The sequence below is a fragment of the Drosophila ananassae genome, chromosome XR (genome assembly GCF_017639315.1).
Source record: "Drosophila ananassae strain 14024-0371.13 chromosome XR, ASM1763931v2, whole genome shotgun sequence".
NCBI classification, from domain to species: domain Eukaryota; kingdom Metazoa; phylum Arthropoda; class Insecta; order Diptera; family Drosophilidae; genus Drosophila; species Drosophila ananassae.
Window position 1 is genome coordinate 8474774 of NC_057932.1, and position 24243 is coordinate 8499016.

At 36.9% G+C, this 24243-nt stretch overlaps 2 protein-coding genes across 5 annotated transcripts; one reads left to right on the top strand and one right to left on the bottom strand.

Annotated features, from left to right (window-relative positions):
* Window positions 1-3393: 3393 nt before the first annotated feature.
* Window positions 3394-24013, bottom strand: LOC6502391 (katanin p80 WD40 repeat-containing subunit B1). 4 transcript variants are annotated; one of them, XM_001967147.4, is made up of 11 exons: window positions 23643-24009; window positions 21060-21187; window positions 20785-21002; window positions 14730-15068; window positions 14514-14649; window positions 13611-13950; window positions 12880-13523; window positions 12697-12812; window positions 6470-6559; window positions 6325-6399; window positions 3394-6266 (listed from the first exon to the last, which is right to left on the bottom strand). In XM_001967147.4, the coding sequence occupies exons 1-11, from the start codon at window positions 23674-23676 to the stop codon at window positions 6032-6034; spliced, it is 2355 nt and encodes a 784-aa protein (XP_001967183.1). In that variant the 5' UTR covers window positions 23677-24009; the 3' UTR covers window positions 3394-6031. The 4 variants fall into 4 exon arrangements, with proteins under 4 accessions (XP_001967183.1, XP_014759387.1, XP_044573379.1 ...); XM_014903901.3 differs by having other exon boundaries at window positions 12880-13950; XM_044717444.1 differs by lacking the exons at window positions 20785-21002; window positions 21060-21187; window positions 23643-24009 and adding an exon at window positions 15341-15457 and having other exon boundaries at window positions 12880-13950.
* LOC6501789 (peroxisomal multifunctional enzyme type 2) lies at window positions 16090-19043 on the top strand. Its single transcript, XM_001967148.4, has 3 exons — window positions 16090-16233; window positions 16667-17423; window positions 17790-19043. The coding sequence occupies exons 2-3, from the start codon at window positions 16715-16717 to the stop codon at window positions 18869-18871; spliced, it is 1791 nt and encodes a 596-aa protein (XP_001967184.1). The 5' UTR covers window positions 16090-16233; window positions 16667-16714; the 3' UTR covers window positions 18872-19043.
* Window positions 24014-24243: the final 230 nt, after the last annotated feature.

The following is a 24243-nucleotide window of genomic DNA, read 5'->3' on the forward strand; positions in this document are numbered from 1 at the left end:
AAAGTATATATATTCTTGATCAGGATCACTGTCTGTCTGTCTGTCTGTCTGTCTATCGGTTTCTACGCAAACTAGTCTCTCAGTTTTGGAGCTATCGAGTTGAAACTTTGCACACATCCTTCTTTTCCTTGCAGGCAGTATATAAGTCGGAACGGGGGATCGGGATCGGTCAACTATATCCTATAGCTGCCATATAACTGATTGATCGGAAATGCCATAACTTGTTGTTTTTTAAGTTAGAAGGATGGGACTTTCTATGCATTCTAATTTGGGCAAACTTATATGATCTGCCATTTCGTAAAGATAGGCCGTCTATATCCTATAGCTGCCATATAACTGATTGATCGGAAATGCCATAACTTTGGTGTTTTTTAAGTTAGAAAGATGGGATTTGGTACAGATTCTATTTTGGGAAAAACAATTCAATATGCCAAATTTCATAAGGATCGGCCGACTATATACGATCCGCTACATATCTAATAATATAAGATGCGTGGCGCCACCTAGCGGACTGCGACTGAACTGCAAGGGTATATCAACTTCGGCTCCGCCCGAAGTTAGCTTTCCTTTCTTGTTTTTATTTGAATTTTATTTATTTAAAGAAACTAAAAGCTGAAAAGATTTACTCGATATTTTCTAGGGTATTGCCCAAATACATGCAGACTCTAAAAAGCAAAGTTGCCAAGTAAATACACACTCATGTGTACATAACGCCAAGCTTGACAAGCGACTTTTTTTAAATGTTTGGACAAAATTTATCTAAAGAAAACAATACCTTTCGATTGGTATAAAATTCATTCAGATTAGATGCAGTGGCGTAGATAGCTTTTTGATATGGGGGGGATATGACTCAGAATAATATCCTGTTTTTTTGTAAGTTTTATTTCACACTGCGATAATAATCCGCAATCTGCGATAATAATAATAATAATGCTGTACTGCACAGTCAATCAAATGGTCGCAAAATTTAGTGGATTTAAAGAAAAACTCGAAATAATTTTATTGAATTTATTATAGTTAAACAAAACTCATATTTTCAAAAAGTCAGGGCTATCTACAATTTCTGTAAAGCTATACTAAACCAGCTGAGCCTGCAATAGATACGATTTGAACATAGAAACAGTTTTAGATAGCTATGACTTTTTGAAAATATCAGATTAAAAACACCAATTTAATTGACGAAAATATTGTTTAACCACCTATAATAAATTCAATAAAATTATTTGGAGTTTTCCCTTAAATCCAAAATAAAAACATGGTATGATCTACTGATTTCAATAAGAAAACAAGAAAGGAAAGCTAACTTCGGGCGGAGCCGAAGTTTATATACCCTTGCAGTTCAGTCGCAGTCCGCTAGGTGGCGCCACGCATCTTATATTATTAGATATATAGCGGATCGTATATAGTCGGCCGATCCTTATGAAATTTGGCATATTGAATTATTTTGCCCAAAGAGTAATCAGTACCAAGTCCCATCTTTCTAACTTAAAAAACACCAAAGTTATGCCAAGTCCGAGCGTTCTATGACAGCTATAGGATATAGTCGGCCGATCCTTATGAAATTTTGTCAAATATAAAGAAACATATTTTGGTCAAATATAACATGTGTGGAAAGTCTCAACCCTCTAACTTAAAAAACACCAAAGATATGGCATTTCCGATCAATCAGTTATATGGCAGCTATAGGATATAGTCAACCGATCCCGGCCGTTCCGGACGGACAGACGGACATGCTCATATCGACTCAGGAGGTGATCCTGATCAAGAATATATACACTTTATAGGGTCGGAGATGTCTCCTTCACTGCGTTGCACACTTTTGACCAAAATTATAATACCCTCTGCAAGGGTATAACAAGAAAGGAAAGCTAACTTCGGGCGGAGCTGAAGTTTATATATCCTTGCAGTTGAGTCGCAGTCCGCGCCACGCATCTTATATTATTAGATAATAGCGGATCGTATATAGTTGACCGATCCTTATGAAATTTGGCATATCGAATTATTTTGCCCAAAGAGGAATCCACTGAAACTCCCATCCTTCTAACTTGAAAATCAACCAAGTTATGGCATTTCCGATCAATCAGTTATATGGCAGCTATAGGATATAGTTGACCGATCCCGATCCCCCGTTCCGACTTATATACTGCCTGCAAAGGAAAGAAGGGTGTGTGCAAAGTTTCAACTCGATACCTTTAAAACTGAGAGACTAGTTTGCGTAGAAACAGACAGACGGACATGCTCATATCGACTCAGGAGGTGATCCTGATCAAGAATATATGGGGCCGATCAAGTATTACATGACACTCATGGTAGTGGGGGGTTTTCTCAAAATGATCATAAACTATCACACTGGGGGAGGGAGGGAGTCGAAGCCCATGGTCACGTGATATTATAATCCTTTCACAAAATAACTTTTTTCAATAAATTGACCTTTTATGTACTGTTCAAGAATTTCAAACAGCGCGGCAATGGGAATTTCGTTTGTTAAGTTGGCAGAATTTTATACCTTTGTGTATTTTTGTTCTGGAGTTTGGTTCAGGGGAGCTTAAAGGTTATGGAGCAGATGAAATTATGTGTGGAGATTTTTTGCTGTTGGCCTGTTTTATTTGTGCCCGAAACACAAATAAAGTTTCTTGACAACTCTACAATTGAAATTTTCAGACTGCTTTGTTAATATTAAAATACCATATTCCAGCTTAATGTCATCTGAATCAAAGCTTAATCACAGCTGAATCATACAGCTAAAAACTTCTACAGGGTGCGCCATCTAGACAGGACCTATTGAAATGTTTAATAACTCCGCAATTTTTTAGCCTATTTTGACAAGCCAGCCAGATTCTAAAACGTCAGTCTATGCCATTTTAGACATGGATCGACTCACAGCAAAAAATCGGGCTGAAATTGTAGCGCTGTACATCGAAAGCAATCGTTCAATTGTGGCCTCCTCGTTCGCCGGATTTGACGGCACCGTACTTTTTTCTGTGGGGCTACTTGAAGAGTAAGGTGTATGTCAGCAAACGGAAGACTATTGAACAACTAAAAGCTAATATCAAAGGGGAAATTGCTGCTATTACGCCCGAAATGTTGCGAAATGCCCAAAAAAGGGCCGCTTTTTGTGTTTCTAATGAAGGTGGTCATTTGATCGATATTGTATTCTGATTAAATTTTCACTAAATGACAATCTATACCCTAAATGAATCTTGTTTATTTTCCAAAATGGTCTAAAAAATGGAGGAGTTAGTCAACATTTCATTAGGTTCTGTCTAGATGGCGCATCCTTTAGGAGAAATTGGCTGTATCAGAACTGAAAGAAATTTATGAGTTTTCGAGTGGAACCCTTGATAATCAAGACACATGTTGCTTAAGTAATTTTATTTAAAAAATAATAAAAAATATGAAATAATAATTTATTAAAGATTAAAGAAACCCTAAACATTTCCTACGTACATTTCCTTCCTTACGTACCTACGCAAAACAGCAGATATTTTATATATTGTAATTATATTATTATTAGGCAGCATATAATATTGAAAGGTACAAGTTACAATATTGGCGCCCTTCAATGAAGTCGCTCAGAAATTTCTGTGATTGCCTGCCACTTCTTATGATAGATAAGATAATGTTTATGAATATAAATCACAATATTTTAATAATGTTTCGGAACTTTATAGAAAATGATCTCAGTTATAAGTTTGCTAAGTTATTTTTATGAGTTCATGATGTTTTTATGATGCCATACATCGATGTTTTTGCACCTCTACAGACGACTGCTCAAGTCACTCAAAAACACGCTCATTGACTTTTCTTTGACCTTTTGCATCGTTGTGCTGATGGAGGGCCCCTATGCTTGACAGTTTACACTCTTCAAAAGGTGTCCATGCTGATCCATGGGTCTTTTGTCATATGTAAGACCGACTCCTAATAGGAAAAGCACGCCCTCAATGGCTAATCTTTTTTGTGGAAAATTGAGATACAACTTCATCCAGAACCGAAGGTGAAATACCCTTGCAGTCAAGTAGCAGTACATATTATTGTCAAAAAAGTATTGCTGTATTTTTATTGAATTTTGAATTGTTCATAAAATTGGTTATAATAATGCGGTTTAAGTCAAATATGCGCCGTTTTGTTCGATGACGAGTTCCCAACGAGATGCCAACTTCATAATGCCTCGCTTATAGAAGCTCGGTTTCCTATAACTCGGAGAGCCAATTTTCAAAGGACTCTCTTGTGGCCAACTTCCGACTACCAAGCTCGTTTGCCATGGACAGAAATAGATGGTAATCACTTGGTGCGAGATCCGGACTATACGGTGGATGCAAAAGAACCTCCCATCCGAGCTCCCGGAGCTTCCTGCGTGTCATCAAAGATGTGTGTGCCCTGGCGTTGTCCTGATGGAAGACAATTCGGCCTCTGTTGATCAAAGATGGCCTCTTCTGCATGAGTGCTGCATTCAAGCGGTCCAGTTGTTGGGAGTACAGGTCCAAAGAACGAATACGTTGAAACCATCGTTGTGCGGTGGAAATGGAAACTGCATAAATGCAGCGGTGGGTCCATAAACTACACAAATTTTATTTTCAGAATGAGTTGCATTTTTGCCTTTATCATAGTAGTAATGTAAAATATGCCGTATTTTCTCTTTATTTTGCTCCATGTTTGCGACATTATAACTCACGAACGACTCAAAACAAACAAAATAAATAAAACACTTGTTAGCGTGAAAAGCTTTCCAAAAAGGTAATGCATGAACCAATGCGACGAATAGAACTGGAACTACGCGCTTGCAAAGACACCTATCGGAAATACCGCAAGACATTTTGGACAACCTTATATATATCGGATCGGATATCTGGCCGATCCTTATGAGAGTGTCACTAAATACTTAATTTTAAATAAAAAAAAATTGGTCAAGTCCCAAGCTTCTATCTTAAAAAATACCAAGGTTGTGGCATAGCAGTATATGGCAGGCATAGGATATAGTCCCGCACGGGTAATAATGCGTGCAAAAGAAAGAAGAAAGGGTGCAAGATTTGGCAGAAAAATTGAGGCAGACATAAAGAACGACAAACATGCTTATAGCGACTTAAGAGGTGATCCTGATCAAGAAAATATATTCTTTATAAGGTCCTTTATGCATTTACTACACTCTGCAAGGGTATAAAACCGGGAAAAATTTATTTCTTGAATAAATTCTGAACGAAATGTCTGATCGGGGTTAAGTCACAATTAAAAATATTAGGATAGTACATTTATTAGGATTAGTAAATTTAATCAAAGAAAAAAGAAAATATTTTTTCTGGTGACTAATGCTCGCAGTGCAAACATATATACGCTGAGTCCTTTATCAAATATATTATTTTCCAATTCCAAAATGAAATTGTTCATTATGCCAAATATATACAAATCTGTGGGGCTTTATAGAAAGAAAAAGCGTGTGGAGCCAAACAGAAAAGTACCGGGTATATGTATGTACATATATAGTCGAATGTGGTGGTCTTTTTTTTCATTCCAAACCAAAGACGTTTTAAGATTCCAATCTTTGTATTCTATCCTGAACGCAAAATTAGATTATGATATTCAATGGATTTCTATAGAATGACGGCCACCAAACAGGTGGATTTGGTCTTTCTAACTCTGATTGCCCCCATATTTCAAGATCAGTACACTAAAGCCCGAAAGATTCATTCCTCAGGTTAAAAACTGTCATAAATTGATAATTTTACAAGTATTTTTATAACTTTTTACTTATATAATAATTTTATAAATTAGTTGAATTCTATAAATCATTTAATGACTTAAATTTTTAGTGCTGACCAACAGGGTTCGGAAGAGTTCGCTTCCGAACAACTATTCTAAATCATTAATTGTTTTAAATTCTTTTTGGCAGCTTAGAGCGACAAATGAGGCAACTCCCTTTAACTCTGTTTCTACGCAGTTTACAGGAAGCTGGTGGTTTTCTTTTTTTGACTATTATTAAAATGATCAAATGCCCGAAGAACCCGAAGGATAATTCACAGATACATGTGCGTAGACCTTAAAAAATAATTATGTTTTGAAGCTGGGACAACGTAGTCCCCAAATGGATGCTTTCGGGCAAGTTTTTGATCTGAAGCAGCCACCGTTGGCACTCGACGCACTTTCGTTGACGATCCTCACGGGTCACATCGACACCAAGGCCATTTGCAGCCCAAGAATCTAAGTTTTCTTGGATGGTTGGCAAGAAATTTGAAAGAATTATGCGCAGTGCATCGCAGGCTCTTGTGAAGTGGCTAGAATTAATGGTTGAGTTAGTTGACTACGTTTTTTGCCACAGAACGGTATTCTTACAACTTATGTTGGCTTTGTAAAAGCTCATAAATCTCTGGTAACACAAACATGCAGAAATCTAAATTCCATGAGGATCTGAAAGAAATTTCGTATATTTAATTACATATGGTCATTAGATACTTTGTTATTTTACACAATATCTTACGGTTTTTCAAGAATGGCTCCAAGCAAATCTATAAAAATAGATCTTCCGGTATTCTTTGCTTGCCTCAAAGCACCCAGAACATCGTGGGACCTATAAAACAATTCAAAAATACACATTTAATTGATACACATTAATAGGTTTACTTTATATTCAATTAGAAGCTATTTTCATCAACTTCAATAGTGAAATATCCTTTTTTTGGGTCCTTCTTGCTGTCAATGTATAGCTACTCTATGAAAAAAATATGACAAGAAACTCATCAGATTTTAAAGACACAACTGAATTTGTGAGGCAACAGCTTATTCAGATTGTTTAAAATACAGCGCCATCTATACAAAACAATGTATTTTTTTTTTTTGTTTATGAAGCTTTAAGCTTTATTGTTATCACTGTGGAAGAGCCTTGGCGTGCGCGAGGAGACTCTATATGTATATAGCCAAAGAATTACAAATTTTCTGTAGGCAACCGGTTAAATGAATTACATACCCATCGAAAGGTATTGTTTTAATTAGATAATTTTTGTCCAAACATTTTTTAAATGTTATTTGGTTTGGGAGAAATTGGGGTGAAAGTAAAAAATTTTGAATCATTAAATTGGAGCTGGTGGCTGGTGGAATATTCGTATTCTAATGCTAAATACGCGTCGATTGGTACCTCAACCGACCCGATCCGATTTTTCGATTCAAAATTCAATTTTTAAAGCTTTTTCAAAATGAAGCCAATGTGTCTGTTTTTCTGGTTGTCTATTTGCACTATTTTTTTCTTGGCAATCCTGAAAAAAATTGGAGATGTTTGTTATCATATGAACAACTATTGTTATACAACTTTTTGAAACACCTTAAGCTTACGTAAAAAAAAATTTGGTAATTAAAAAAATCATAACTTTATAATCAAGAAAGATATTAAAACGTACTTTACTCTGTTGAGAAGGTTTTTTATATATCTATTTCACTTTCTTTAAGACCAAACGTCTTAATAGTACACAACAAAAAAAAAACTGAAAATAAATTTTTGTTTTAAGAAAAAAAATTATTTTTAAAAATTTGCTCATTTGATCCTTTTTATATTGCACGTGGAGATAGTCCTTGAGATGACGCAACTTTTGATATATAGCTTATATCTGGCAAAATTCGTCAACTTAAGATATAGTCCTATAAGTGTAGCTACCAATTTTGTGCAGCCACTTGTGAAGCTTAAGCTTGGTGGTGTAACACCACTTGGTGTTACGTACACATACATACAGTGTACATACATATGTACATATGTGGATGTCCATATTTGATGGGGAATATTTTTTTGAGCTTGTTCATGTATGTGTGCAATAAACTTGAAAATATAGAGTAAATTCTTTCAACTTTTACTTTATTTGTCTATCGGACGACTATAGCCTATAGCTGCCATATAACTGATTGATCGGAAATGCCATAACTTTGGTGTTTTTTAAGTTGGAGGGTTGGGACTTTCCACACATGTTATATTTGGCCAAAACATCTTGTGGGCAAACTTCATAAGAATCGGTCGGCTATATCCTATAGCTGTCATATGTTGGGCATGTTTTTTTAAGTTAGAAAGATGCGACTTAGTACAGATTGCATTTTGGGCAATCTTATCCGATTTGCAAAATTTTATTAGGATAATTGGCTTAACTTAGTTGTTTTTGAAGCTATAATGATGAAACTATCTGCGGTTTCCGTTTTAGGCAATCTAATCCTATGTTTCATAAGGATCGGCCGACTATATCCTATACCTGCCATATAACTGATCGATCGGAAATGACAAAACCTTGCTATTGTTAAAGATGCTTGGGGCTGTTTTCAATATTTTTATTAGACATTTTTTTGAAGGAGAAATTTTCATAAGGATATACATAATATATATATAATAATAATATATATATAATAATAAAAAAAGTATAATATATATATAATAATAATATATATATAATAATAATATAAGCTTCTGCTTAACTGCAAGAGTATATCAACATCGGCTCTGCTCGAAGTTAGCTTTCCTTTCTTGTTTTTTTTTTGATAATTTATTATATAGTGAAATTCTAATAAGGATAGATAGGAAGGATAAGGACCTCTCATCTGTTAATTTGTTTAAACAATTTGGTTTCCCACAACTACGAAACAATTTTGGATTTTAAATAGAATTTTGGGAAAATTTTTAATTAACATTTTTAAACTAACAAAATTTCAAAACCTTTGTAAATTAAAAATACGTATAACTTCAGAACAACTGAAGCTATCGAAAAGTACTGGTGACGAACCTGCATGCGAAACTCAAAATATCTGATATCAATTTTAGTGACGAAAATATGCTATATAGGTGTACAGAATTGCATATAAAAAATATTCTTGTTCGGCACGTGCAAGGAAAACAAAACAAAAAATTCAGAGGAACAAAGGATTAAGGATTAGATTGCCCAAAACGGAAACCGTAGATAGTCTCATCATTCTAGCTTCAAAAACAACAAAGTTAAGTCAATTTTCCTAATAAAATTTTGCAAATCGGATAAGATTGCCTTATGCAGATTGCCAAAATGCAATCTGTACTAACAAAGTTTGAGGTTGGCCGAGTGGAGAGCGTCGTGGTTCCTAACACGGAGGGCCTGAGTTCTAGTCTTAGTTGATTTAATGTTTATGTTTTACTTTTTAAGCCCTTTTTTATTTGGATTTTATTTTAAAATAAATAAACTAAAAGCTGAAAAGATATACTCCTTATTTTTTAGGGTATTGACCAAATATATGCAGACTCCAAAAAGCAAAGTTTGCAATCAAATACACACACATATATAAGTAAATGCAAGCTTCACAGGAGGCTGCCCAAAATGGGTAGCTGCACTTACTTGAGTTAAAGGATTTTGCTAGATATGAGCAATATATCAAAAGTTGCGTCATCTCAAAAGCTATCTCCACGTGCAATATAAAAAGGATCAATCGAGCAAATTTTGAAAAATAATTTTAATATCTTTCTTAATTATAAAGTTATGAATTTTTTAATTAACAAAGTCTTTTTAATTTTTTGACGTAAGCTTAAGGTATTTCAAAAAGTTGTAGAACAATAGTTGCTCATGACAGTAACAAAAATTTTCAAATTTTTTTCAGGATTGTTAAGAAAACAAGAAAGGAAAGCTAACTTCGGGTGTAGCCGAAGTTGATATACCCTTGCAGTTGAGTCCCAGTCCGCTAGGTGGCGCCACGCATCTTATATTATTAGATATATAGCGGATCGTATATAGTCGGTTGATCCTTATGAAATTTGGCATATCGAATTATTTTGCCAAAAGAAGAATCCATTGAAACTCCCATGCTTCTAACTTGAAAAACAACGAAGTTATAGCATTTCCGATCAATCAGTTATATGACAGCTATAGGATATAGTTGGCCGATCCTTATGAAATTCGACAAATCAGATTGTTTTTTTCCAAAATAGAATCTGTACCAAATCCCATCTTTCTAACTTAAAAAACAACAAAGTAATGCCAATTTCGATCGTTCTATGACGCTATAGGAGCTATAGGATATAGTCGGCCGATCCTCATGAAATTTTGAGGATTATGCCAATTCTGGACGCTTCTGGTCGATCGCCTGCTTCAAGCGGTCCAGTTGTTCGCAGTAGATGGTAGAATTAAGCGTCTGGCCATATGGGAGCAGCTCATAGTGGATGATTCCCTTCCAATCCCACAAAACACACAGCAAAACCTTCCTGGCCGTCAATCCCGGCTTGGCCACTGTATGGGACGATTCACCGGCCTTCGACCACGACCGTTTTCGCTTGATATTGTCGTATGTGATCTATTTTTCGTCGCCAGTCACCATCCGCTTCAAGAATGGGTCGAGTTCGTTCCGTTTCAGCAGCATATCGCAGGCGTTGATTCGGTCCAGAAGGTTTTTTTGCGTCAAATCATGCGGCACCCAAACATCAAGCTTTTTTTTGTATCCAGCCTTCTGCAGATGGTTTAAAATGGTTTGGTGACTAAATCCCATCTCCTGGGCGATGTCACGAGATGCCAAATGCCGGTCTAACTCGATGTATTCCATGATTTGATCGGTATTTGTCGTCACAAAAAGGCGGAAGGGAGATATTTGACAACCTTATATATATAAATGAATTGCTGTTCGTTAGTCTCACTAAAACTCGAGAACGGCTGAACGGATTTATCTTATCTTGGTCTTGAATTATTCGTGGAGATCAAGAGAAGGTTTAAAAGGTGAAAAAAATTCGAATAATTGCCGGGAAAATCCTCAAATAGCATTTTTCTATTTCCCATAGAAACGTTTTCTAAATAAAATGGAGAGTCAATTTGTAATTTATTACCGCTGCATGAAGTTCAAATTTGCGTGCGCGTTAGAGGATCTAATATTACGTTCCGAAACTCAATCTATATATATAAAAATGTTGTGTCCGTATCTCCGACCTCTATACATTAAAAAAGTACTGAACTATTCAAGCTCCAATTTTGACACACTATAGAGTCAGGTTTGGGCTTGGTTTTAATCCAATTTTCATGGTAATTATATACCCGCGATGGCGAATAAAATAATTTTTACGATTCTCTATGCATCGACCGCAGTATGCTTTTTATATTTAAAAATATTATTGACAGTTTTTGTCCTAAAGTCCTAGTCACAAACGAAATACTGCCTCCCAAAAAATCCAAATCGGGTCGTCGTACTCACAACGCAGTAACAATAAGAAGGAAGGTTTCTAATAGGACTGAGCAACAGCAGAAATTGGTGCGAGAGACGGATCGGTTGAGACAAAGGCAGAGGAATATCATGGAACCAGCAGAAAGGCGTGGATTTAGGCTTGAGGATCAACGATTGCGAACACGACAGTCGCGTTCGGCAGCAACAGATTTAATTCGCTCGCAACGATATGAACACGATAGAGCAAGGTCTGTTGAATTCTGTACACAGATAACAGTAGATCGAAATCAGCAATACAATCGTCTTGCATTTCGATATGATCCAGCTGTTGATTATAGCTCCAATCGCCATGTCGTCATTGGCCAGATGAGCCATGTCTGCACTTGATCTGAAGTTCAATAATGAAACGAAAGGAATGTGTTGTTCTGGCGGAAAAATCCAATTACCTCAACTTGAAACACCACCAGAGCCACTGCGAACTCTGCTCACTGGAACCACTGCTGAATCGATGCATTTTCTATCAAGCATTATGTAATAAATAATTCTTCCAAATGACGTAATTTGGTGTGAAAATTGTAACTCACCAATTCATGCCAACTTTCAAAATCAAAGGGAAAATCTATCACAAAGCTGGCGCCCTGCTCCCGTTTCCAGACAGTGAACATAAATATCTTCAAATGTACTTCAGCATCAGGTATAGGAAAAATCCTGCGAGCATGTAAACTCATTGTTTGGGATGAATGTACCACACAACGGCACACAAAAAAGCGTGTCTGTCGTGTTCTTCATTTCTTGAACGTCCAACCACAATACGCCACAGAGAAGCGCGGCAGGGTACATCTAGATTTCTAATAAAAATGTTGAAAACAGCCCCAAGCATCTTTAAAAAAATAGCAAGGTTGTGCCATTTCCCATCGTTCAGTTACATGGCAGCTATAGGATATAGTCAGTCGATCCTTATGATCCTTATTTGGTAGATCGGATTACGTTGTTCAAAATCAGTCAATAGAAAGTTTTATCTATCTAGCTTAAAAAACAACAAAGGGCCAATTCCGATCGTTAAGTTATATGACAGCTATTGGATACACATTTAGAATATAAAATATAAACATTTTTAATGTCTAAATTTTTTATACATATATTGCAGTTTTTTGTCACCAAAATCGATATTTTGAGCGTGGCATGCGGGTTCGCCAACGTTATGTTACCTCGTCAACAAGTTTTTTTTATTTGATTATATTTAGCCGTATTTTTTTACTTTTCTTCAAAAAATATAAAATCATAAAGGAACAGGAAAGATAGCAAACTCTGTGCAAATTAAAAAAAACTGCAAGGTTATAATAACTTTAGCTGTGGCCGATGTTATCTTACCCATTACAAAACTTGACTTATGTCAAAATAGAAGCGAGAAACGAATGCGAGAAAAGTGATAAGACAAAATAGAGCGAATGCTTAGTCCTTGTGTTTTTCTCACGTTTGTCCGCTTTTCACTTTCATTCTGATAAGACCCTTAGTATATTTTTTGTTGGCTTAATTGACTTTACGTCGTTAGGAGATGAACTGCGAACATACCGTGTGGAATTGCGCAGCCTATCCAGACTGGTCTGGCGGTAGCTGAGTTCCTGCAGTACAGCATCGTGGGATCTCGAAAGCATATCAAAGTCATTATGATCGTGGCTTAATGTCGACTAGGAATATAATAAATTATAATTAGTTAAGAAAATTAGTAGAGTAAAACCGTGCTAGGATACTTACACTAATATGCTTTTCCAGAGCTTTGTTTGGACGTGGCGCGCGCATGTCGAAAGTGGTGCGAGACCGGATCGGTTTCGTGATAATTTCCTCGTTTATGTTCTTTTGCTGACTATTTTCCTTATACAGTTGAGAGCCTATTGAACGCTTGTTTCTATTGACCACGCTCGACGAAGAAGACTTCTTTAGGACCATGTTGTCGTCTAGTTTATGCAACTCCATCGAACTAACCGATGATACTTGACTAAGCTTGTTGCCACCAAAAATACCTGTAGTCGTCTGCTTGTTGCTGACCATACTGTTTGTTGTTCTTTTGTGAAAATTATTCGTGCTTTTCTTAATAGACTTTGACGATGCATTAATGGTTGAGGTGGTAGACCCGGGTTTGCAATTGTTGCTGTTTAGATTTTGGTTGACCGGAAAGTCTTCGACTATATCATAGTTATCATAGTTAAAGAGTATTGGAGGGTTGCTCTCGTTCAAGTTGATTTCCACATGCTGTTCTTCTGCCTCAGTCTCAACTTTTTTTCCAAGGGAGTATATATTGTAGTTATCTGGTGCATGAAGGGAGTTTGGTCCGGCCATTCTTAAATATCGACTGGATCCACCAACTTCCATACCATAGTTGTCGTTGTGCGGCAGGCTATCTGAAAAATGAGTCAGTTTTCCGTGCCTTAATGAAGAGTCTATCCCGCCGCAGAAAGCATGTGGATGTGCGAGGTCCGATGACGTACCCACAGGCAGAGGCAAATTAACAGGAGGAAGCGAATACATCGGCGACGTCTCTCCAGACTCTAACACTGTCTCACTTACCACCTCAAGACTCAAAGTAGGCGACAAAAGCCCGTCAAAGCCTTGCTCTTTGATGCCCTCATGCTCTTCTTGAACCGGTTCGGTCTTTGAGCCTCCTTGGAGAGACAGCAGAATCTTTTGGTTCCCACGTGAAAAACTCTTTCTGTTAGTCGAGCTATGCTTAAATGTGGGAATCGCCTTCGCCGATTGATAAAACGGATTCAAACGATCTAAGCTGATGGTGTTGACTGAAACTATGTCTTCCTCATGACATCCGGTAATCTTTAACGGCAATAAATAAGGATTATAACAGTTAAAAAAAGAAAGAAAAGCTAACTTCGTGCGGAGTCGAAGTTTATATACCCTTGCAGTTAGGTAGCAGCTTATATTATTATATATATATCGGATCGTATATAGTAGGCCGATCATTGTGAGAATTTAACATCGAATAAATTTTCAAATAAAAATGTTGAAAACCACCCCAATCATCTTTAAAAATAGCAAAGTTGTGCCATTTCCGATCAATCAGTTATATGGCAGCTATAGGATATAGTCGACCCATCCCGGCCGTTCCGACTTATATACTACCTGCAAGAAAATACATTACTGACGCATTACATTACATTAAGCATTACAGACACACAGATGGACATGGTTTAAACGAATATGGTCTGGTTGTCGTCTTCACTCCCTCTCCCAAATTTGTATCCACCTAATGGTAGAATTCAAAATTAAAATTTCCTTAGCAAGGGTACAAAAATAAGATTTAAGCTCTGCAGATTTGTATGTTAGGTGTTTGCATATTGAAATTAAGTGTTATTTTGTATAAAAAGTATTCTTCTTACGAGCTTATTGTTAACCACTTTCATGTCACCCAAAGATGTCCAAATGCTCTTAATATGATCTAGCTCACGATCAGGCTCCCAACCAATGACTGAAATGCCTGAAGCACTGCCGACAAAAAGGCATTCTCCATCTTCACTACAATATAAAAATATAATATTTAATAAAATACATGATAAACACTCCATAAATTCTTTGAAAACATTTCATAAGCTTACCTAAAGGTTATGCATTTAATAGACTCGCCGAATTGTGAAGTTTGCGACACAAGCTGTTGATGTTCAAGGTCATAGATGGACACAGTACCATCCACTCGTCCAGCAGCCAAGAGAAATTCAAATGGATGAAATTGAATGCAGGTAATAGCCTTGACCGGCGGCTCAGCTAGGAATTCCATGATCTGTTTGCTCTTTCGTATGTCCCAGATAATTATGGATCCCTCCAAGCCCGCTGAGGCGATCCATAGTCCATCCGGAGAGAACTTTACTGAGTTAACATACGATATGTGTCCCCTGCACACCTTGATGCAATTATTTTCATTCTGCACGTCCCAAAGTCTGAGAATATTTAAAAATACACAAAACACAATTATATACGCTAGAAAAATTATTCAAAATTTTAAAAAGAAATTAATAGTGGAATTTTTTGCAAATCTCTGTTCAGGGTTGACACCCTGACACAAAAAAAATCTATTCTATAAGAATATAAATTAGAATAATAAATAAAAAATTAATTTACACAAAATATTATTATTTTTTTAAAATATATATTTAATATGAAATCGATAAAATTTAATAATATTTTTGCAAAAATATCTTCCTATACATACATATACATACGAGAAAAACTCGTTTAATGATGTAGTTTAAAATTGATAACACAGTGTAACAGTGATTCTGAACTTTTGAAGTGACATGGTAGGAATTGTTCATTGGGTCGAGTATATCACAAAACCATTTTTGAAATATTTCTAACACCCTCAAAAACTTGATTTATGGTTAAAAACCCGTTTTTCGGGACTTGTTTGCGCTTAAGAATTCCTGTACGCGTTTTTTTCAACCGATTTAAAAATTTTTGGTGTTTTTTAATAGTGAAATGTTGTAGCTTTTGAAAAAAAAATATATCTTCGATTTTGTTAAACAAAAAGAACAAAATTTTTACATCTGAAACTGAAGTTTTCGACTTTTGTTCGTGTTTTTCGGATTTTAATGCCAGTTTTTCGGTACAACTTACAAAAATTCTGTCATTTTTGCCACATATCAATGTCGTCTCATTAATTCTGAATAAAATGAGACAAATTTCATCAAAAAATAATGAAAATTGGTGAAGTTATAACGCTTTTCCCAAAAAAAGTCAATTCAACCTAGCGAACGCTCCGGAGTAACAATAAATCAAGATTTTGAGGGTTTTAGAAATATTTCAAAAATGGTTTTGTGATATACTCGACCCATAGAACAATTCCCACTATGTCACTTCAAAAGTTCATTCACTTTTGTCATTTTTGTAACACTGTGTAATCAGTTCACGGTTTAACGCATCGAATATTGTAAACAATGAATTAGAGTGACCGTTGGTGTTTAGTACAAAAGATACCACCAGCTCCTCAGCTAATATTTTGTTTCGCATACTTGCTTCGGAATTGTATTTTTTTAGGCTTAACAGTTTATGGTCACACAACATTGACTTCACTCGTTCGCTCTTATCTGGATCAAAAAAAGGGGGGTATGTACTTTGCACCTAAGATACAAAGAAATCGATTTTGTTTATTTGCTTTTGGAGAAACTACTTGCACATGGAGACCTCACAAAAGAACACATTCACAAATTCAGATGCCAAATTTACTGTTCTATGGAATAAAGTTGATAATCTTTTGTGGTGCACCTTCTGATGCATTGTGGCTGTGTTCGAGTTGGTGCCATTTGCACCAAGTATTGAACCTGAACCCTTGGACTCCGATCGGACCGCACCACACCAGCTAAACTCTCTTGAATCTCGATTCTCTCTCTACTCTAAGTCCGCTATCGTGGTTCACTCGAGATTACCATGATTGCAACGCTGTTGTCGGCCAACTATTAACAGACGGACCACTTATCAGTTTATTTCATTCCTTAACCACAAGCGGTACAGTAACAACGAAATTTTTAACTTTTTTCAGCCATCAACTACGTTTGTGCAATAAAACCTGTTCTAAGCTGAACCAGTCATGTCCTCATCTGACAGAAAACTGCGCTTCGATAATCGCGTGGCGGTGGTAACTGGAGCCGGCGCTGGATTAGGGCGTGAATACGCTCTTTTACTGGCTGAACGCGGCGCCAAGGTTGTAGTTAACGACTTGGGAGGATCCCACTCAGGGGAAGGTGCTTCCCAACGCGCTGCCGATATCGTGGTCGAGGAGATCCGACGTGCTGGAGGAGAGGCGGTTGCCGACTATAATTCGGTTATTGATGGGGCAATGGTCATCGAAACAGCCCTAAAGGCATTTGGCCGCGTCGATATTTTGATCAATAATGCCGGCATCCTCCGTGATCGTAGCCTGGCTAAGACCAGTGAGCAAGACTGGAACCTGGTGAACGATGTTCACTTAAAGGGTAGCTTCAAGTGCACTCAAGCCGCGTTCCCGCACATGAAGGCTCAGAGGTATGGTCGCATCATCATGACTTCATCTAATTCTGGCATTTACGGGAACTTTGGCCAGGCCAATTATTCAGCGGCCAAGATGGGTCTCGTCGGCCTGGCCAATACAGTGGCCATTGAAGGCGCTCGGAACAACGTTTTGTGTAATGTGATCATCCCTACGGCGGCCAGTCGCATGACTGAGGGTATTCTTCCAGACATACTTTTCAACGAACTAAAACCTAAACTTATCGCTCCAGTTGTGGCTTATTTGTGTCATGAGTCCTGCCAGGATAATGGTGAGTGATCGAAACTATTAGAAAAGCAAATTATAAAAGGTTCACGCTTTATTTTTATTTATTTATTTTTTTTTTTATCGTAACACTGAAGCTTTTTTAGAGCTATGTAGATGAATTTTGATTATTTCCTTATAAAAAAAATAATCAATGCATTGAAAGGGTTAGAATCAGTAAATTCGCACACCATATGCAATATAAATATGTTCCTCCATTTTCAATTTTCAAGTTTATTAAGCGCCTTTTTACTTTTCCCTCACTTGGTTTAAGATTAAACTTATTTAGCCTTATCGGTATTGCTTATCTGTACCGTTATCTTTTCACGACTTTGCTCTTTAATTAACTCTCTTCTCCATTTGCGTTCCACAGGAAGCTATATTGAGAGTGCCGCCGGTTGGGCCACGAAAGTACACACTGTGCGAGGAAAAGGAGCCGTTCTACGCCCCTCGCTGATAGACACCGTAACCCCAGAGTACGTTAAAAATGTCTGGTCTAATGTGACGGATATGTCCAAGGCTAAACACTTAAACGCCATCGGAGAGGCTTCCGGTTACCTCCTGGAAGTGCTCGAGAAGATGAAGGAAGGCGACACAATAGAGGACTACTTTGAATTTGACAACAAGCAGCTCATCTTGTACGCACTTGGCATCGGTGCATCAGTGAAAAACACTGAAGAAATGCGATTCCTTTACGAAAATGATTCGAATTTCGCACCCATTCCATCTTTTTTCGTTCTACCTGGCTTATTACTCCAAATGTCCTCCGATAAACTGATCAGCAAAGCCCTACCCGGCAAGCAAGTGGACTTTTCAAACATTTTGCACGGCGAGCAGTACCTTGAAATCGTCGACGAATTGCCTACCAGCGGCACTCTGCTCACAACTGGCAAAGTGTTTGACGTAATGGATAAGGGCTCCGGAGCCGTGGTCGTCACGAACACCGAATCCTTTGATGAAAATGGTCGATTGCTGGTTCGCAACCAGAGCAGCACCTTTGTCGTCGGTGCTGGAAAATTTGGAGGCAAAAAGGATCCGATTGCTGGAGTTTTCCCATTGCAGCCAAATCCCAAAGGCGAGCCAGACGCTTTTGTACAGTATGTCACAAACTATGATCAAGCCGTACTCTATCGCCTTTCTGGCGACCGAAACCCACTGCACATCGATCCCCAAATGGCTCTTTTGGCTGGATTTAAGACACCTATTTTGCACGGACTATGCACTTTGGGCTACTCTGTGCGCGCTGTACTTTCCCAGTATGCAGAAAATAATCCAACTCTTTTTAAGGCTGTAAAAGTTCGCTTTTCGGGACCCGTACTCCCAGGCCAGACTTTGCGAGTGGACATGTGGCTAAGGGGCACAAGAGTCCACTTCCGCACTGTCGTCGTTGAAACAGGCAAAGAGGTTATCTCGGGCGCCTACTTGGATCTTAAAAGCACTAAAGCCAAACTATAAGCGCATCTTAGGGTCTTCAGACTATGAAGTACCTCAACATGAGGAATTAACTTTGTACAGCTGTTACGATTTGGTAATCAAATTTTATTTGAAAACTGTGCAATAGCTACGGTGGTAGTTTAGTTTTACTGTATATTTTTATATTCATCAATAAATATTTCCACAAAATTAACTTGAAGTTTTGCAGTAGTACAGCAGATATCGGATATAGGCCGATCATTGTGGTATTTTTAATTTCAGACAAATTTCTTACACGTATCTGTAGTTATGGCATCACGGGGGTAACGAAATTTCCGATAGATCAATTATTTGGCAGCCATAGGACATATAGAAATTTGTAAAGTGGATCACTTGACCAGAAGTGGAAGCCGTGAAAAGTTTCAGCCTTATAGTGAAACTTTACACTTTAGAGTCTTTTGCTTCAATTAGTAAGCGCAGCAACAGAAAGACGGTCTGACGGACATGCTTATACATATCGTTTTAGAAGGTTATTCTGCTCAAGAATGTATGACCTATATAGGATTTGAGATTTTTCCTTCAATTATTTAAAATTAGGCTTTGTTACAGTAATTTGTCGTGAAGAATCTTTTATGGCAAAAATAAATTTAAAACAAGAAAGGAAAGCTAACTTCGGGCGGAGCCGAAGTTGATATACCCTTGCAGTTGTGCCAATTCCGATCGTTCAGTTATATGGCAGCTATAGAATATAGTCGGCCGATCCTTATGAAATTTGGCAAATCAAATTATTTTTTTCAAAATAGAACTGTACCAAGTCCCATCCTTCTATCTTTTAAAACACCAAAGTTATGCCAATTCCAATCGCTCTAAGACAGCTATAGGATATAGTCAGCCGATCCTTATGAAATTTTGTACACAAGATATTTTGGTCAAACATAACATGTGTGGAAAGTCCCAACCTCTAACTTAAACAAGAAAGGAAAGCTAACTTCGGGCAGAGCCGAAGTTGATATACCCTTGCAGTTCAGTCGCAGTCCGCTAGGTGGCGCCACGCATCTTATATTATTAGATATATAGAAGATCGTATATAGTCGGCCGATCCTTATGAAATTTGGCAAATCAGATTACTTTGTCCAAAATAGAATCTGTACCAAGTCCCATCTTTCTAACTTAAAAAGCACCAAAGTTATGCCAATTTCGATCGTTCTATGACAGCTATAGGATATAGTCGGCCAAACATAACATGTGTGTAAAGTCCCAACCCTCTAACTTAAAAAACACCAAGTTTTTTAAGTTAAACACCAAGTTTTTTAAGTTAGTTACAACACCAGTTATGGCATTTCCGATCAATCAGTTATATGGCAGCTATAGGATATAGTCGACCGATCCCGGCCGTTCCGACTTATGTACTGCCTGCAAATAAAATAAGGATGTGTGCAAAGTTTCAACTCGATAGCTTTAAAACTGAGAGACTAGTTTGCGTAGAAACAGACAGACAGACAGACAGACAGACAGACGGACAGACGGACATGCTCATATCGACTCAGGAGGTGATCCTGATCAAGAATATATATACTTTATAGGGTCGGAGATGTCTCCTTCACTGCGTTGCACACTTTTGACCAAAATTATAATACCCTCTGCAAGGGTATAATAATGGAGAAAATTTTTATGTTAGTAGTTGATGTAAAAGTAACAACTAAAATAGTTATAATTTTTAGAACTTACGTTTTTTAGAATTTTTATCTAAACCTATTTTTTGTAGATATGTAAATGTTTCTAAAGATGTTCTGGTTCACATATTTCCCTAAAATGAATATGCCCTCATTACCCACAATGATAAAGGCAAAACTGTAAAGGTTGGGAAATCTTTTTGAAAAAGAGAGATCAAATAATATTGCCATCTTTCTTTAATCCAAAAGAGTGCTTTCAAACACTATCGCATCTTAGCTTACCTGACAGTTGTATCATTGCTGCCGGATACCACGTACTCCCCAGATGGGTTGAAATCTAAGGTACGAACACTTTTCATGTGCCCGTTAAGCGTGGAGTAGATTTTTTGGGCATTTAAGTCCCATCTTCGAATAATTCCGATGTCGTCTGCTGAGTAGACGAAATTATCCTTATAGGCGAAGCGAACGCAGTCAATGGACCGGTTGTGTCCCGTCAAAGACTGCAAAAAAAAGGCATAAAAATATTTTGATCCGTTATTCAACACCTTGCCACTCACCATAAAGCACTCATTCTGGCCAATTGCCCACAAGTTGACATTGCGATCCTCGCCCCCGGTAACCAGCACGCGTCCCGTTTCGCCCAAATCAAGGCTTGTGACTCTGCCATCGTGTGCCTTAATGTCATCTACAAAGGAAACAACAGCTCGTTAATATTTTACGCCAAGCAATGACTATTATGCAGCTTTATGCTTATTTAAATAAGATATTATCTGCGTATTTATATAATTTTAAAATTGGTTGTGGCAATTTTAGAGTTCTAACTCTATAGACACATACTCTATATGTACATACAGTTGCGAAAAAAATAATAGATATTTTATCAATATCTGCTTCGTATCTGTACCTTGGAAACTGTGGGTGATGAACCCCATGTTTGTTCTGGACTTTGGTTTAGGGGACCCTAAAGGTTATGGAGCAGTTGAAATTTTTCGTGAAGGAAAAAAAATTGGAAATTGTCGGCCGTGTTATTGTAGTCAACAGAGTAGTGCGTCAAGGCAAGGTCGTTAGCTAAAGTCAGCTTCAAGCTTGAAAATTGTTTTATCACTGTGGACGGCAGTCCGAGGTGACGACCTGCATGCCTTGGTGTGCACGAGGAGATTCTATATAGGCATCCGATCTGAATGAATTATATACCAATCAAAAGGTATTGTTTTAATTAGATAATTTTTTTTCAAAAAGTTTTCCAAAAGTCGTTTGGTTTGGAGACATTAGGGTGAAAGTCAAAAAAATTTTGAATCACTAAATTGGGGCTGGTGGAGACATTCTTTCAACTTTTACTTTATTTGAATAAATAAAATCGAAAGTTTGGCGGAGGAATTTTTAGATTATTTATATATATTTATACCCTTGCAGAGGGTATTATAATTTTGGGTCAAAAGTGTGCAACGCAGTGAAGGAGACATCTCCGACCCTATAAAGTATATATATTCTTGATCAGGATCACCTCCTGAGTCGATATGAGCATGTCCGTCTGTCCGTCTGTCTGTCGGTTTCTACGCAAACTAGTCTCTCAGCTTTGGAGCTATCGAGTTGAAACTTTGCACACATCCTTATATTCCTTGCATGTTGTATATAAGTAGAAGCGGTCGACTGTATCCTATAGCTGCCATATAACTGATTGATCGGAAATGCCATAACATTGGTGTTTTTCAAGTTAGAGGGTTGGGACTTTCCACACATGTTATATTTGGCCAAATATGTACAAAATTTCATAAGGATCGGCCGACTATATCGTATAGCTGTCATAGAACGATCGGAAATGGCATATCTTTGGTGTTTTTTAAGCTAGAATAATGGGACTTTCTACGGATTCTATTTTGGGCAATATACTTTCAAATTATATAATGCAAAATTTCATAAGGATCAGCCGACTATATCCTATAGACCTATGTATATCCAAGGGTATATCATATTCGGCTCCGTCCGAAGTAAACTTCCCTATCTTGTTTTTCTTAAAAATGTCTTACAGTTTCTTAAATGTATTGAGTGTTCTCAAAAGGTAATGTTACGGTATAATAAAACGGTGACCATTTAAACATCCCTAGTGCTAGTGATGCTATATTAATTTGTTCATGTATACATATCTGAAAATTTGTATATTATTGTAAACCACAAGCTTGTCATCTCTACTTGGTCTAAATTATACCGCTTATTTAAAACTAAACAATTTATAGTATCTCTCATCAAATAATCTTTTATTATATTTAGTAGTATTATATTTAGTTTTCCATTTAATAAATATTTAATAAGCGGTCTATTTACAAGACACCAACGTCTTGTAAGAGATTCAAAATATATTACGTACATATAACACAACAGTTCGCATTTATTTACTAACCAAGAAAGATAAGCTAACCCAAAGTAGCGTTATTTCAGATCATTCAGTTAAGAAATTGAGTGGATCGGATCAATTGGTCCAAATTGAATCCGTAGAAACTGAAAAATCACCAAAGTTATGGCTTTCCCGATCAATCAGTTGTATGGCAGCTATACGTATTAGTTAATCGATCCTCGCCGCTACGCCTGATATACAACTGAACGCAGGATGTGCGCAAAGTTTGAATTCAATAGCTTTAAGACTGGGAGACAAGCTTGCGTAGAAATAGAAAGACAAACAGACGAATATCGACTCAGGTGATCCTGATATAGAATATATATACTTTATAAGGTCGAAGATGTCTCCTCCACTGCACACTGCACTGCCGTTTCCCAATTTTCACCCGAGTTATAATACCCTCTGCAAGGGTATGAAAACTATAATAATCATATTGTTTCGGCTGGTACAGGCCGAGCAGTCTAGCTATTTTTTTACTTTAATGGTAACCACAATATCTGTAGAGTCAGTTGTTCTGACCAATAGGCTAAAAAATTATCAGATAATATCTCTTGAATTCATCTCTCGTATGTATACATCTTTATTCTTCGTATGTCCGAAATTCTACATGTAAAAAAAGTACAACAAAAACATTTTACATATGTATGTATAAACATCCATACATACATAGATCTATGCACATCAAAATCTTTCCAAATATGTAAGAAAAATTCTACGGTACTTTAAAGCATATCGGTGTACTTACAGATCTTTGATATAAGATTTCTGGGCAACGCCATTATCAAATTCGGTTTATATGAAAAGGCTTACAGCAATAAAAATGTCTTCTCAACCCACTTTGATAAATAATTCTCTATTATTCGAAGCAGGTGTGAGGCAGTCAGTGATCAGCTGTCTGGGGTTTTTTTATAATCCAGCTGAACAGTAATTTCTTGCTTCCAACCAAAAACGAATATGAAAATGAAGCGATTTCACGGAAGCTTTACATTCTTGCAAGTACGATCACGTTAAAGAAAGGAAATAAATAGCTTCCAACGCTGACAAATCTTATAGACAAAAACAAATGCACATTAAAGTTCCATTCACGACGAGGGGTGCGTAAACTATGCCCACGGTTTTTAGGGCTGAAAGCAAAATGAAATAAAAAATGTGAATCCAATTTTTGATCGTTAATATTTAATTAACAACATTCTAAAAAAAATTTGCTATATGAAACTAAATTTTATTTTTTTTTGAATTTTCAATATATGTATATTTTGTTCGTAATTTACGAAAAAGCAAGCCTTATATTACAGTTTCTGTTTTAAGTACAGTATTATAGTATTGTACGATATATACTGAACTGG